This window comes from Monopterus albus, unplaced genomic scaffold (assembly GCF_001952655.1).
Source record: "Monopterus albus unplaced genomic scaffold, M_albus_1.0 scaffold189.1, whole genome shotgun sequence".
Taxonomy (NCBI): domain Eukaryota; kingdom Metazoa; phylum Chordata; class Actinopteri; order Synbranchiformes; family Synbranchidae; genus Monopterus; species Monopterus albus.
The window spans coordinates 988,149-1,003,524 of record NW_018128069.1 but is presented as its reverse complement, the minus strand read 5'-3'; the positions used below and the strand labels follow the sequence as shown (position 1 = coordinate 1,003,524).

Genomic DNA, 15,376 nt, shown 5'->3' with positions numbered 1-15,376 from the left:
CCGGTTTAAATTGTTTAGCCCAGGGAGGGGGCTTAAGCGTGGCTACACAGGTTCAACCGGTGCGCCGGGTGCTTAGAGCTCTGGTTCACCAGGGGAGCTAGCCGGTTCCTTTCCCCCCACTATCTAGCTCCATTCATGGGTTACTCCCTGGTGATAACGGGGTACACAGGTATTTCTCCTCATGTTTGGTCACGTAGTGGCGATTCAAATTGTAATCCTTGAACACAGCAACCTCTGTACCACAAACTAAGCGCACCGCTTTACCTTTCACTTCTGTAAACAAATACTTTCCAGTCGATGTCTTGTTGAAAACGCAGCATTCGGCATCAACTTTTCTTTTTTTGGTGTGAGTTGACATTTTGAGGGTTAGCTGGCCAACATTACCTGTCTCTCACCTGGTAGGTCGGGGATCTTAAGTTCACCCGTGAACTTTTTTCATTCATGTTCTGATTTGATGGACCTCACGCGGACAGGGATGCCCAAAGGGCTGGATGTGGCCTGCGGGCCGTAAAATGCCCAGGTCTGATTTAACGCAACATTAGTTGAAGGTGAGCCTCAAGCTCCAGGTGTTATAAATATTGCTTGATTCCCACCCACTTCTAAGCTGCCCTGTCTGCGCCCTTTTAAAGACACAGGCAGAATTCAGCTTAAGCAGTATTTAATCAGGGCATGATACTTTTAGAGCACAAGCTGACACATTTTTCTGACTTTACTCTCTGTATGTGGACATCTTCTGAAACTTAGACAGATCATTCTTTAGGATGAATAGAATGAATGTATGGCCAAGTATGTTACACACACAAGGAATGGCAGCCCAAGGACACTTCGACACGTGGATTGCTGGCCCTGAGATTCAAATCTCCAACCTTGTGGTTGGGAGGCGACTGCTCTACCCACCGCACCACGGTCGCCGCAAAAAGTGAAGGGCAGCGACTTGATGAAATAGCAACTTGAACAGTCTTTTTCACCAAACAGAAAGGAGCCTATCCTAGAATTTTCCTTGTGTGGACCACCCAAAAGGTCCACACAAGAAGAAACGTCCACACAAGAAAGGCGTTCCGTCAGGGGTTGGTCCGCACAAGTATATAAAGACAAACCCACACACACCTGCAGCCAAGGTGACAAAGCAGCAGTCAGTGGATAAAACCTTCAGCTCAGTTTACAGCTCATCACTCAGACTGTTCAGAAGCTTCTTTCACCTTCAGACAAACACACATACACACAAATGCACAAGCACACGCACACTTCATCTGGTGTATACAGTGGTTATATATACAAAGCACCAGCATCAGTATGCCTTCAGATGGTACAGGGATGCCTGTCCACATATCAAGTTGTCCTACCGGTAAACCAGACTGCACAGCCATTAACATTTCTCTGTGTATTTTATACTGACTGGTGTCTTTTTTACAAAGAGCCACTGAGTGAATGTGTGACACTGTGATGATCAGAGCAGATCTCTGGCGAACTCTGGTGAGAGCAGGCCCAGTAGGAAACAGGACCTGTTTGAGTAATACTACTGTTTGAACCAGTGCAACATCACAAATTGAGAGACACGTGTTTGCTTTTCTTATGTGTGGAGGTTCTGGTCACACCTTGACTCAGTCAGTGAGAGGAATATTCCCTTATTTTACATACTGGTAGGAGACCCCGCGGCAGACCCAGGACACGCTGGTGAGGGGATAAAACATCAACATCTGGGAGGGGATCATCAGCAGTTGCTGTGTTAGCACTTCCTAATCCTGTGTTTAGTGTCTTCCCGAACCTTGCAGTGATCAGTCTGGGGCATAAACACTAAATCTAGACACTTACAACAATGACAAATGCACAGCTACAGTGACTGGGAGGCCCATCTAGCAACAGCAAGGAAATATGAATATTAGCAGACTCTTAAAGTGATGGAGTCTTGTAATGGAACATGTTCAGACTCAGGGACATTATGACCTACAGTTTGGTGACAAGTAGCCATTTAATCAGGCTGTCAATGAACATCTAACATCCTACTCTCAAATCTCAGTTTCTGACTCAGCAAGCACAGTTCTGTTAATACTGATAAAGGATCAATAAAACTGAAGCTGTAATAGATCAGGGTTACTTCTTGATTTGTTTTGTTTTTCATATTATTTAAAGTCGAGCAGCAGAGTGGGAAGAATCTTCAACTTGTCATTCAGATTTGAGATGAGGAGTTTGATAGTGATGAGATGTCTTACTTGGTGAAAGAAGCACAGACTTGAACAAACTGTTGGCAGACAGGCTGTAAATGTACTGTACAGAGCCCTTACACTATACTACTGCAAGGCCTACAGTATCAAAAGGTTTATTATTTGTCTGCATGTGTTTAAAGGACACATATTATGCATATTTACTTTTAGAGCATTTTCTGACATTCACATGGGTCTCCGGTGTCCCTGCCTGTTTTGCTTTTTCCGCATTTGTAAAAACCTCTGCTGAAACACACTGTTCGGATAACGGGGCAGTTCATTTCATAGATCCTCCTCCCACCCAGAACTGTTTTGGTGCTACAGGATGCCAAGGGTAAATCCACCAGCACTGTCAATAAAGAAATACAATTAGATATTAGCACTGACACAGCTGATTGAACTAATTTAAAAGGAACTATAGACTTTCTATCTGGTTTCAACTGCTACAAATGAGTAGCACAACACAAGCAACTCATTTAGGCTGGTGTGACTACAAGGTTAGCGCTGAAGCTAACACTGCAGACTAATGTGTGAACGACTTATAATAAGCGCTGTTTGTCCTGTCACCTCCATTATGTGAATGCAGCAATCCTCCCATGATGTGCTGAAACATGACCTGACTACTGCTGCAGCCCCACACTGTTTGTGTTGTCAGTAGCATAAATCGGATCACCTACAATAACCCCATGCTAGCTTCCTAAATCATATGATATTAATATGGACTTTTCTTGCTGAATCACACAATCACATATTTACTTCTCCTTCCTCCAGCCAACACAGAGTGAAGACAAGCGCCAACTTGATTCAGATTTTTTGTTTGCACCTTGTTAGTAAAGCCTTCAGGAAGTTTGGTCTATTTTTAACAAATCCAGTAATTGGAAATTTGATCAAACTACCACAGAAAGTTTCAAGAAACCAGACCATGGGAAGTTCAGGGATCTCCTGAGGGAATCAGAACAGATCGGGAATAGGAATATGAAGCAGACTGTGAATGTGGATCCCTCAGTGCAGGTAAAAAAAGGTTGAAGATTCAAAAAAAGAAAAAATAATCAGGCATCACACTCCTTTCTAAAGAAATTCCTGAGGCTTTGACTTGACGCCAGCAGTCATCATTAAAAGAGAGAGAGGTTTGTGTTGTTGTCTTCTGATTTTATTTCCTGCTGCTTATTGGTTTAGAGCCGAGGAGGAGGGATAAACATCAAACTGTCAACATCAAGGTAGCAGCAGCACTCACTAACAATCTGTAACAGAAAGAGAAGGAGAAGAGGAGAGGCAAAGAAACAAGAAGAAAAGAAAGGAAAGAAAAGGAGGGTAGGAGGAGAAGGAACAAGGAGAGGAGAGAAAAGGACAAGATGGTAAGAAAGGTGAGAATGAGAGAAGGGGAGAATGGAGGACAGGAGAACAAACAAAAGGAGGAAACAAGGAGAGGAGGGAAGCCATTGGCTTATGAACTCCTTTATTAAACAAAAGACAACCAGCACATCCACCTCTTATGAGAGGAACAAATAAAGGACATAAGACACTGGGAGGAAAATGTATACAGGAGAAAACCAATTTAAAAAAAACACTTCTCAGCTCCTCAGTGGTTGCATTACTATAAAAGAAAGTCAAAAATGCAAAAAGGAAACTAGAACTGAGATGGTTACTGTTCATCTCCTCCACAGACATTTACAGGAAAGCTGAGTAGCTCTACACTGTCTATCAACTGCCTCTGTCTGCTGGGCCCACACTGGATCTGTGAGCCCGGCAGGCCAAACATCCAACTTAACCAGACCAGCCAACAGGCACATCCTTCTGACTGGATATTACAAACCAAAGACAGTTCTCCCAAACTCAGAAACCATCACTGTAAAGGAGCAAATAAAAAAGAAAATGCAAAGAGGAGAGAAGTAAAAATAAGTAAAAGACAATAGAATGAAAGAGGATGAGGAGACAAACAGAGAGGACAAGAAATGAAAAGAGTTGAAAAGAAAGAGGAAGAGAAGAGATGAAACTAGAGGACAAGAAATTACTAAACAGAGCAGAAAGAAGAGGAGAAAAAGAGGAAGAGATGAAACTAGAGGACAAGAAAGTACTAAACAGAGCAGAAAGAAGAGGAGAGTGACAAAAAGCCAGTTTCACATGTGAACTGAGACATGGATCAGAGAAACCAGCACCTGTGTCACTGAGACACAGGAGTCTGACTCACCCTCGTCCTCGTCATTGGCGGTGACGGTGATGAGGATGAAGCCAACCTCCTTGTCTTCCTCCACGCTCACCTCGTACACTGGTTGGGCGAACGCCGGAGCGTTGTCATTGACATCGGTGACAAATATCCTGACGTAGGCTGTGTCTGTTTGAATGAAGCCCACAGTGTTCCTCCTGACATTTCCATGTGCTAATCATATGTAGCCAAAGAACCTTTTACTCTAATTATGAACTGTCTGTATCAACACACAATGAATCAGATCATGTGTAATAAATGTTTTGCATGAGTTTTTTTGTCACTTTGCGTGTTTGTATGAGGGTGTTGCGTACCAGTGTTGGGTTGTCCGTGCTGGCCAGGTCGGGCTGACTCGGAGCCATCCTGTGACTGCACCTCAATCAGGTACGAGGCTTTCTGCTCACGGTCGAAAGAAGCTCGAGTGACAATTATGCCGCTGTGCGAGTCAATGCCAAAGAACTGGGAGTCACCGCTTTCATCCTTCAAGATCCCATAGTGGATCTGAAAGACAAAGAGGCTGAAGCAGCAGAAGAGCGGAGAAGTTACCGAGTAATCGGTGAGGGTGTTCCTCACCTGCCCGTGCAGACCAGAGTCCAGATCTGTGCCCGACACCTGAGCCACCGATGTGCCGACCTCTGCTCCTTCAGGAACCGTGGCCTCATAGGTGGATGACAGGAAGAAAGGAACGTTGTCATTCACGTCTGACAGAAAGAAAAGAAATCAGCAGTGAAAATCAACTTTTTTTTTAAATTGATCTTTTTTGTTACAGAAACCGGCAGGAGAAAACATCCAGTCTGTCAAGTCCATCAAAGCTGATCAAACCGGATTAAAACAGACTATGGGAAACAGACAAACAAACAAAGCAGCAAAGAAAGAAAAGCCAGATCGAAGGCAAAGGAAAGCTCAGACAGACAGAAGGGTTTGTGCTTTTACAACATTTACACCAGGGTAGGAGATTAACAAGCAGAGAAACCGATCACCTGTGGCTTCAGAGGCTCTCAGAACTGAAGCTGGGTGGTCTCTCATCACTAATGAGAACTGAGTTATTGGTGGGAAACTACTCTGCAAATGCCCTGAAGAGACCACAAAGCATCTTGTCAGCTGACTGTCAAGCTCCACCAAGCCAATTACTGCATCCAATGTGGGTTCATCCAGTCACAGTCAGGAAGTGTCGTCTCCTCTTTCCTTTTCTCCTCCCGCCTACTGATGCTGATTGTTAAAATGAGGCAGCATGCAGTCACGCCATCAGCCGCTGCTATTTTCTTCATTTTCACAGCCAGCGATGATCAGGAATGTGAACTGCACTTCATTTTTCTCAACATTTGCCAGTAGGTTCTGTTGTTCTCTGATTGCTTCTTCCCCCCAGAGCTAGATGGTGACTTTTATCATGAGAGTAAATGTGTTCCTAATTCTAATTAGAGTTCAAATCCAAATCCCATGTGCTATTAAAACACTAATACCATGCTGCTTAGTTTCCTAGTGTGCGTCTTAGTTCACTGTGCTGTTGCTGTAGGAGATGACACAAACAAAAACATTTACATGTAGAGCTAGTGTTTGGGCCTGACAACCATTTTTTGGGGGGTGTTCTTTTAGATGGAAATAAATTTGCACTGAGTTTAACATGAGAAGCTGACAGTCTGGAGACTAGTGTATCCACACGCACTGCTTCCCCTGACTCACCTGTCAGGTTGACATAAACGGTGGTGAAGGAGGCGAGCGGCACGGCGGCAACATTCTGTGCTCGCACTCTGAGCGTGAAGAACTGTGTTGTCTCGTAGTTGAGGTTCTCGGCTACCAGGATGGACGCTGAGCCGTCTGCACGGTTTGGTTTGATGTAGAACCGCACCGGCATGTTGGTCTCTGGCACCTGACCTTCCTCCAAGTTGTAGGTCACTCGGGGGTCACCGAGCGGGGACGTGGCCTTGATGGTCTGATGGAGAAACAGACGAGGAGCAGATTAGCGATCATGGTGTTAATTACTCCAAAAATAAAAGCATGTTTCTTTCCACTGACTCACTATGTCTGTCTGTTTAACAGCATATGTGTGTCTGCACTTCCTGATTCAAAGCTTCACAGTTTTTTTTCCCCAACACACCCACAGAGATGAGGTCTGATTGATTTAGGGAGTAGAGAGAAAACAAACAGACAGGAAATGACAAGCAACATCATATAGCAGCATCATATAGTAGCATCTCACACACACCTGGGGACAGTAGCACGGGCCAGCCACAGTGAATGCTATTAACACATCTTATGCTTTCCTGTTTCTGCGTGTGATAAGAGTCTCTTGTAAATAACAAAAGCAATCAACTGAAAATAATATCAAACAGAATATTAGCACAACATAAGTAATTATCTCATATTCAACCCCATATTCACCTTAGCACCCAGGTCCCAACCCTTTGACAAATGTTTTGGGGGCCGAACTTTGGGTCCGCTTTGCGGGCAGTTTACCTGGACAACAGAACATTGATACATTTCTTGGTCCTGGGCTCTCGAACGCTCACAAGTAATGAGTTTCTTTTGTTTAGTGAAATAAAATACCAGTGAGGAAATCATCTCCAGTGTGCATGCTGCAAATTTTCTTCTTAGTACTGAATCAGTGTTATTGGGGAAAAACAAAAAATACATTCCTCTGTATAATTTGTTTGTTACTGCATATACATCCGCTACAAACAACGTTAGACATACGTATGCATATCGCTAAAATGTAAACCTCTTTATTTGACATTGTGTTGCTGCAGTGCCACAAAAAATTCACAGGCTCTATATTCCATATACATCAGTTCTGGAGCCGGTTATTACTGCCACACTACGGCACCTGATTGCTACAGTTGTTGCCGGTTGACACGACCACATTTGACGTATTTTCAGAGACAGGGAAGGGGGAAGAGGAGAGGATACGGCCGGAGTTTGTTTTCACTCCCACAAGCTTCTTTCACCAGCACATCACCAGTTACAGACAAAAATATATAAAATCTATGAAAAGAGAAGATGACGCAAAGGTCTCAGCATCAAGAACTAAAAGATCTAAGCAGAAAAGGAATCATTCACCAGTAAGTTTAGTTTTTCAATCGTTTCCTCTGTTCCCATGTCATCTGATGTATCATCAGCGCATCAGTCGTCTGTACAGCGCTTTCACCTGTATGAACCTGTACAAGTGAAACTGGAATTTTTGATTGTAACAGGTTCATCTGTTTTACAAGGTTATGGACTGTAATTATTGACCATAGAGAATAAGAATAAAACTGGCTTAGAATAACTTCAGCCACTCCTCAGACTTCTGTATATCCTTTTTAAGTGTCTAGATAAGATTTATCTCCACCTCTGCAACAGCAGCTCTCATGTCTCATTATAATCTATCCAAGAACAGAGCCAGAGAATACTCTGTTTAGGTCCACGATGACATCATGTTACCACACCGCCGTCTGTCGACAGAGACGTTGTTCATCTTCATAAGAGCTCCAACGGCTTTAAAAAGCCGTGGAACCATAAACCAAAACATTGACCAGAAAAGTGACACCCTAAGATACACAACTACATTTCAAAGAATGCAGCATTTCAACGGCCACAGCTGCAGCTCATTCCTTCTAAGGGTGCAAAGCAGCCAAGGAGCGAGCTGCAGGACTTTCTACAGCCTAAAATGGGCCAACCTTCTGCTCTGCCGATGTTTTTCTGTGTGTGAATCTGCTAGAAAATATGTTTGGATCTCGGTGTTGTCCTGACCTGCACATCCAGACTCATGTTAGTTTCTTGGCAGCAGATTCAGCTGACCTTAGACAGAGAGAGTGTGTGGGTTTCTTGTCCTTTCTGGACACACACTCCCAACCTTGCCAGGCAGGGACTGTGTTTTCCACGGCTCAGTGATGCCACCTCACTCTGCTGTTGTGAGTGTAGGACACACACACACAGTCAGGCAGCTCTTGGTACCACATATTCCTGTCATCATAATGTCTGTCTTCTACTGCAGATAAACAGATTTCAGCATACTGGTGCTTAAGAAGCCGTTTTAAAGTTTACATTAATGTCCCTCACACTTTCATTCAGACATGACAACACATATACACAAAGTGCTGTGAGCCTGCGTGATATTTAGCACCTGGTGTGAGAGAGACAAGAGGCGAATTAAGCATTTAACAGGCTGTTTCCTGGTCCCTCACAGGCTGCATCTCTGTTGGTATATAAAGCTTATTTTGTCATTTTAATGTTTGGATGTCCATCACAAGTCCAAGAGATGCTCTCCTCCACTTCTAACTTTGAATCAATTGATACATTTTCACAACAGTTACATCATTTAAAATCATTAGAGAGAGAATTCTGCACAAACACTGAACAACAGGGTGATGAGATGCGACTCGTTTTAATCTTATCTTTGCATTTCAACTGTTTATCCATCCACACCTTTGATATAAATGATAACACAGGGGCAGAATAATGGGCAGATTATTGTAGTCATACAAAGATTCTTTTTCTTTTTAACCTTTTCTGCTCTGGCTGCAATGGATCGATAAAGATCAGTCTCCTCAACAACTGAAGACTGGCTCTGTGATAGAGTTTCATAGTTTATTAAACCAACTTATTTCTGCATAAAAAATAAAGATTGAAATAATAAATATTAGTACACTGCAGTGATCTTAGAAAGCAAAGGAAGACATTACTCTCTCTGTGCAGGATTTCTTCACATGACTGTCAGACTTGTGCCTGCCAGCATGTTGTGACTGCATTCACAGATACACTATAGTATGCTACTGCAACACTCCTGGTTTCCCTTTTATTTATTTCTTTGCATAAAGGGCAAAAATGAACAAGTTTATTCACATGGACCTTCTGCTTTATTATGTCAGAATACACAGACATCAGCTCCCAAGAGATCCCAGCATCACTAAGAACACGATGCAGAAGCCTACTGCTCACAGCAGCCATGCTGCAGGCAGCTCAGTGGCTGATACAGGGTTAATCACCATCACTTGTCAAACTTTATAAAAGAAATCGAGTCATCTTAATTTGCTGTTAACATATCTGCCCAGCTTAACCCAAGGACTGGAAGCAGGGGACACTATTCGCCTTGCTGTGATACACATCTCTTCACAGCGACAGAGAAACATGGTCAGCCACTTCAAACACCAAAATGCTCTCAGCCCTTGCTCTCCCAGTGACTACAGCAGCTTCTCTCTCATGTCTGTACTGGCCACTTATCATGTTAGGAAAATAGACACACACACACTCACATAAACACACCAACATCAAAAGTCAAAGTAATATAACAGAACAGCTTTAGAAGCTGAACAGGACCCTAACTATTAACCTGTCAGACAATTAATGTCTATTTAAAACATGACATTCAGGCTCAGCAGTAGCCGTTATTTTTCCAGATGAGGAGACACGCTGGTCCTGTTCAGGAAGCAGAGGGTGGCTGTGCCTCACAGCAGGCCGAGGTAGCAGAGCATGTGGAATCAGCACTAATGAGAAATCATCTCATTAGACATCAGCGCAGTGTGCTGAGGCTAAGCTGATCAGCGCCTGCCACCTTCTCCCACACAGATTAACGCCCGTGGAGATATCGCTCCCAACTGGTGAGGCTGGAAACGAGTGTGAGTCAGCAGCTGGAATACGCATCACTCTGACAGCCTCACATGCTAACAGTTAGCAGTCTGCTGAGAGGGCCTCATTAACATGGCAGGGAAGGTTTAACAATGCAGCCAATGACTGATCTTTCTTTACATTTCACTGATTTCAGGTTAAGTAATGTAACATTTTCTGTGGTTTGGTCCTACAACCATAACAGTGCAGGTCTTGCAAAGAAGTGCTGTGGCTGACCTGAATTATACAGCTATGGTTTAGATCTTGAGTTGGTTAAATTTAGGTGTAAAGTTGAAAATGGCTATTTTAGATTCATGTCTGAAATGGTTCGGTGAGTAAGAACGTGGCAGGAACTTGTGTGACTGCTTGTAATTATTTTCCACCTGAAAGTAGTAGGAGCTAGAATTAGTTTTAACCTGGTGTCATTATAAAGGACAGTATGGAAGCCAATTTCTGCCACTTTCTCAATATTTTGACTTGGTACCTCAACTTTCTGTCACTGGATTCCATGACTGGACTTCCATCATAACGCTCCATATTCCTTGTTTCCACTGATCTTCACTCCAGTCTTTGCATCTCTCAGTCTTTTCTCCCTGTCCCCCTTCTGGAAAGGTGGTTTCTTAGCTGCTGTCCTTCCACAAAGGCCACTCCTAATTGAGCTTCTTTGAGCTGTAGAAGGACCAACTTGGCGTCCGGATGAAGCTGCCTGATGCTGAGCCAGGTCCCTGCTGGGATTCCTCTCAGAGAAAATTCTCATCACACTCTGGCAGTTTTCTTGGTCCACTCCTGGTTTTGTCCTCGACTTCTCCAGGTTCTTCATGTTTATTTAGAACAGCTTGAACACCACATCCTGAGGATCTCGTTTGTTTGTTGATTCTTTTCTAACATTTGAGTTTTTCAATACCATGTCAGAGATATCCAGGTCGAAAGCACCAGAGGGCAGGTGCATGTACCACAGGCTCATTCTCTGTTACCAAGGGTTATGAAGATGCACACCTACAGTAATCTGTGGCAACACTTTGGCTACTGGTGCCCTTATACAGTGCCTTGCGAAAGTATTCGGCCCCCTTGAACTTTGCGACCTTTTGCCACATTTCAGGCTTCAAACATAAAGATATAAAACTGTAATTTTTTGTGAAGAATCAACAACAAGTGGGACACAATCATGAAGTAGAACGAAATTTATTGGATATTTCAAACTTTTTTAACAAATAAAAAAACTGAAAAATTGGGCGTGCAAAATTATTCAGCCCCTTTACTTTCAGTGCAGCAAACTCACTCCAGAAGTTCAGTGAGGATCTCTGAATGATCCAATGTTGACCTAAATGACTAATGATGATAAATAAAATCCACCTGTGTGTAATCAAGTCTCCATATAAATGCACCTGCACTGTGATAGTCTCAGAGCTCCGTTTAAAGCGCAGAGAGCATCATGAAGAACAAGGAACACACCAGGCAGGTCCAAGATACTGTTGTGGAGAAGTTTAAAGCCAGATTTGGATACAAAAAGATTTCCCAAGCTTTAAACATCCCAAGGAGCACTGTGCAAGCGATAATATTGAAATGGAAGGAGTATCAGACCACTGCAAATCTACCAAGACCTGGCCGTCCCTCTAAACTTTCAGCTCATACAAGGAGAAGACTGATCAGAGATGCAGCCAAGAGGCCCATGATCACTCTGGATGAACTGCAGAGATCTACAGCGGAGGTGGGAGACTCTGTCCATAGGACAACAATCAGTCGTATACTGCACAAATCTGGCCTTTATGGAAGAGTGGCAAGAAGAAAGCCATTTCTTAAAGATATCCATAAAAAGTGTCGTTTAAAGTTTGCCACAAGCCACCTGGGAGACACACCAAACATGTGGAAGAAGGTGCTCTGGTCAGATGAAACCAAAATCGAACTTTTTGGCAACAATGCAAAACGTTATGTTTGGCGTAAAAGCAACACAGCTCATCACCCTGAACACACCATCCCCACTGTCAAACATGGTGGTGGCAGCATCATGGTTTGGGCCTGCTTTTCTTCAGCAGGGACAGGGAAGATGGTTAAAACTGATGGGAAGATGGATGGAGCCAAATACAGGACCATTCTGGAAGGAAACCTGATGGAGTCTGCAAAAGACCTGAGACTGGGACGGAGATTTGTCTTCCAACAAGACAATGATCCAAAACATAAAGCAAAATCTACAATGGAATGGTTCACAAATAAACATATCCAGGTGTTAGAATGGCCAAGTCAAAGTCCAGACCTGAATCCAATCAAGAATCTGTGGAAAGAACTGAAAACTGCTGTTCACAAACGCTCTCCATCCAACCTCACTGAGCTCAAGCTGTTTTGCAAGGAGGAATGGGCAAAAATTTCAGTCTCTCGATGTGCAAAACTGATAGACATACCCCAAGCGACTTACAGCTGTAATCGCAGCAAAAGGTGGCGCTACAAAGTATTAACTTAAGGGGGCTGAATAATTTTGCACGCCCAATTTTTCAGTTTTTTATTTGTTAAAAAAGTTTGAAATATCCAATAAATTTCGTTCCACTTCATGATTGTGTCCCACTTGTTGTTGATTCTTCACAAAAAATTACAGTTTTATATCTTTATGTTTGAAGCCTGAAATGTGGCAAAAGGTCGCAAAGTTCAAGGGGGCCGAATACTTTCGCAAGGCACTGTTTATATTAAATTCTAATCTCATACCGTGTAGATCTATAGTTAGTTGCTGTGCTTTTCTTGATGGCTGTTTGTTCTATGCTTAGATACAGTGTAAACAACCTTTGTGCTGATTTGTTAGTGTAGTTAGACTGGATGAATATTTTGAATGTCTGATCTGCTGGTCAGTGGTCCATGCAATTGACTGGAGGGGTTTGTGTGTGTGTGTCCGTGCATGCGTGTGAGCAGGAGCATGCATGTGTATTTGGGACAGGGGTGGGGCATGGAAAAAAACTGCTCTGGGGTCCATTACAGTTATGTTATGCTGCTGACTTTATTCAGTCTGTTCCTCTTGGGAGCTAACACCAGCTAGCCGCTGTCTACAGTTATCAGGCTGATGTCACCACAGATGAATCAGTGAACAGACTTCCAGTTTGTCACATCTGTGCTCATACTGATCAATAAAGTGGACGTCTGGAGCATCCATATGGGAAACCATTTATTTTTTCAGTTATGTGTAATGACGACACCCTTGTTACAAGCACAGGGTTTTTATTAATCCTGTTTGGCACATGTACCTAAAATATAGATGTCATGTTTTAGTGGGTTTGTATTTGACAAGGAAAATAAATCCTTGGTCCGCAGCAATAGAACCAATGTGTGTTTACAATTTAGTCTATAATGTGAACTTCACATAATTCTATAGTCAAGAAAACAGTGTTCCTCACTTGTTCAATGTCGAAAAATTTTATTTCCCACGAGTCTGAGCTCTTTATGCACCTGGTATTTAACTGATCAGTATCAATATCCAGCTCTAATAACAAGTTGCTATGCAGCACCTGTAACATCGATGCTTACAGTATTCACTGACAGCTGCCTGATGGCCCTTCATGGCGGTAATAAAGATGGTTATCGTGGATTCATGATGCAACACTGTCAACCCCCCACTGACTTGTATTCATCATCGCTGTAGGTGCTACAGTTCTTAAGCATTTTGTTTTATATGCAAATACTTTGTGACAGAAGTTTCACATTTCTGTGTCACCAAACAACCAAAGAAGAGAGGAGGCAAACACGAGGAAGTCGGTACGATGATGAGACTATTATGACATGAGACGTGCTCACTTGCACATGACTACAAACTACTGATATGGAGCTTTAACAGACAAAGCAGCTCCCACCTCCCTCCATCTTGTTAACAGTGTAATTAACACTGCTAAATTTAAAACAACAGTTCCTCCTAAGTGAAAATAACACAGTGGAGCAGAGGAAGGAGATGTTTAGTTTCCTTTAAATCATTTGTATGTTACAGGCTAATCCACTGCACTTACTGGTGAACTCCCAGGACCGTATCACAACCATATTAAACCCAAAAGTCAACCTCAGTATTTGTCAGTTTTATTTTTGCCTGAGAGTTGTGCCCATATGTTGAAGCCATCAGGGTTTTCGTGGCTTAGTCCTGAGACAAATTTGTGTTTTAATCAAAAAGCCTGCGGGGTCATGGATTTTACAGGAGGTGGGCTCAGCTCTGGATCTAAAAGTCAGTCAATCATTCTTTCCACCTTGTTTTTTCAGTCCCCCAGTGCCATGAAAGTGAAATAATAAATCACTGGGGTAAAGAAATAAAGAGAAAGACAGAAAGATGGATAGAGGGAGAAGAAGGACAGCAACTAAACCTGACTTCTAAAGATAATTTAGTAAATAAAATATTAAACCTAATAAAGGTCTGATAGAGTTAATTGCTTTTAGAGGTGAACACTGTCCTTTGAAGGAGAAGACTGTATTTTCTTATTGTCAGCAAATCCATTGAAAAGGTGGAGTTTTACTGGACCGGATTATACTCAGTGGTGTCCTCCCCGTTCACATTCATGAGGAGTTCAGAATATTAGGAACACCATTGACTACAATGCATTCCAGTACAATGGCGGATTAATCCACATTTGGTACTCTAGTGAGTATTTGTGACAGCAGCATGAGGGGGTAAGAAGGACAGCAACTAAACCTGTATGAGGCAGGTCTTCAATGGGATGTAAGAAAAATATAGAATATCACCAGGCGTTTCTTTTAAAAAGTGTACACTGTCAACTTCCACTTGACCGCATTAATCACCAATGTCTTGTTTCCTGGTAACACTAGTATTAAATTGAAGTATAAAGTCACAGTTTTCTCTCTTCTGCCTCTCCATTTGACTCCCCCTCCTCCCTCCATCATCCATTCCCTGTCAGGTTAAACACAGTAATTAAGCATCTGACTTTCTGAGATGAGGAGAGTCCACTGTGATGCACAGACAGCAGGTGTAATTCTGTCCCCCTCTCCTGTCAGTCATCCCTGACAGATGGTGCTGTGGGTGGAACACCTTCAAATCACCATCATTTTCTCTCTTTTCAGCAAAGTTGTGGGGTCAAAAAGGAGAAATGGGATAGATGAAATACAGTACAGGTTCACACTCACACACACACCCTACAACTGTTTAAAAACTGACTAACCTCCATGAAATCGAGCAGCTGGAGGGTAAAAACTCCCCCACCTTCTAAATCAGTGGCTTAGGAAAAGAGAGCAAATTAGGATGGAGGGATCAAAAGTGGAAAAACCACCGGAGGTACAGAGGCAAATACTGTGTGTGTATTGGGGTGAGTCAGGTGAGACAGCGCCGGTTTGTTGTTTGCTCGGCAGAAAATGTTTGGAAGCACTCGGCTAAAAGTGCTGACACAGAGAGGGAAGGGAAGAGAAAGAGGGAGGAGAGAGG

General features: G+C 42.9%; 1 protein-coding gene across 1 annotated transcript in view; it reads right to left on the bottom strand.

Annotated features, from left to right (window-relative positions):
• LOC109970077 (neural-cadherin) overlaps window positions 1-15,376 on the bottom strand; it is a 93,376-nt gene that overhangs the window by 12,133 nt on the left and 65,867 nt on the right. The window contains exons 13-16 of the mRNA XM_020617398.1: window positions 6,085-6,334; window positions 4,978-5,105; window positions 4,719-4,905; window positions 4,390-4,533 (exon numbers count right to left, since the gene is read on the bottom strand). Coding sequence (XP_020473054.1) covers window positions 4,390-4,533; window positions 4,719-4,905; window positions 4,978-5,105; window positions 6,085-6,334 — 709 coding nt within the window. The remainder of the gene's footprint in view (window positions 1-4,389; window positions 4,534-4,718; window positions 4,906-4,977; window positions 5,106-6,084; window positions 6,335-15,376) is intronic.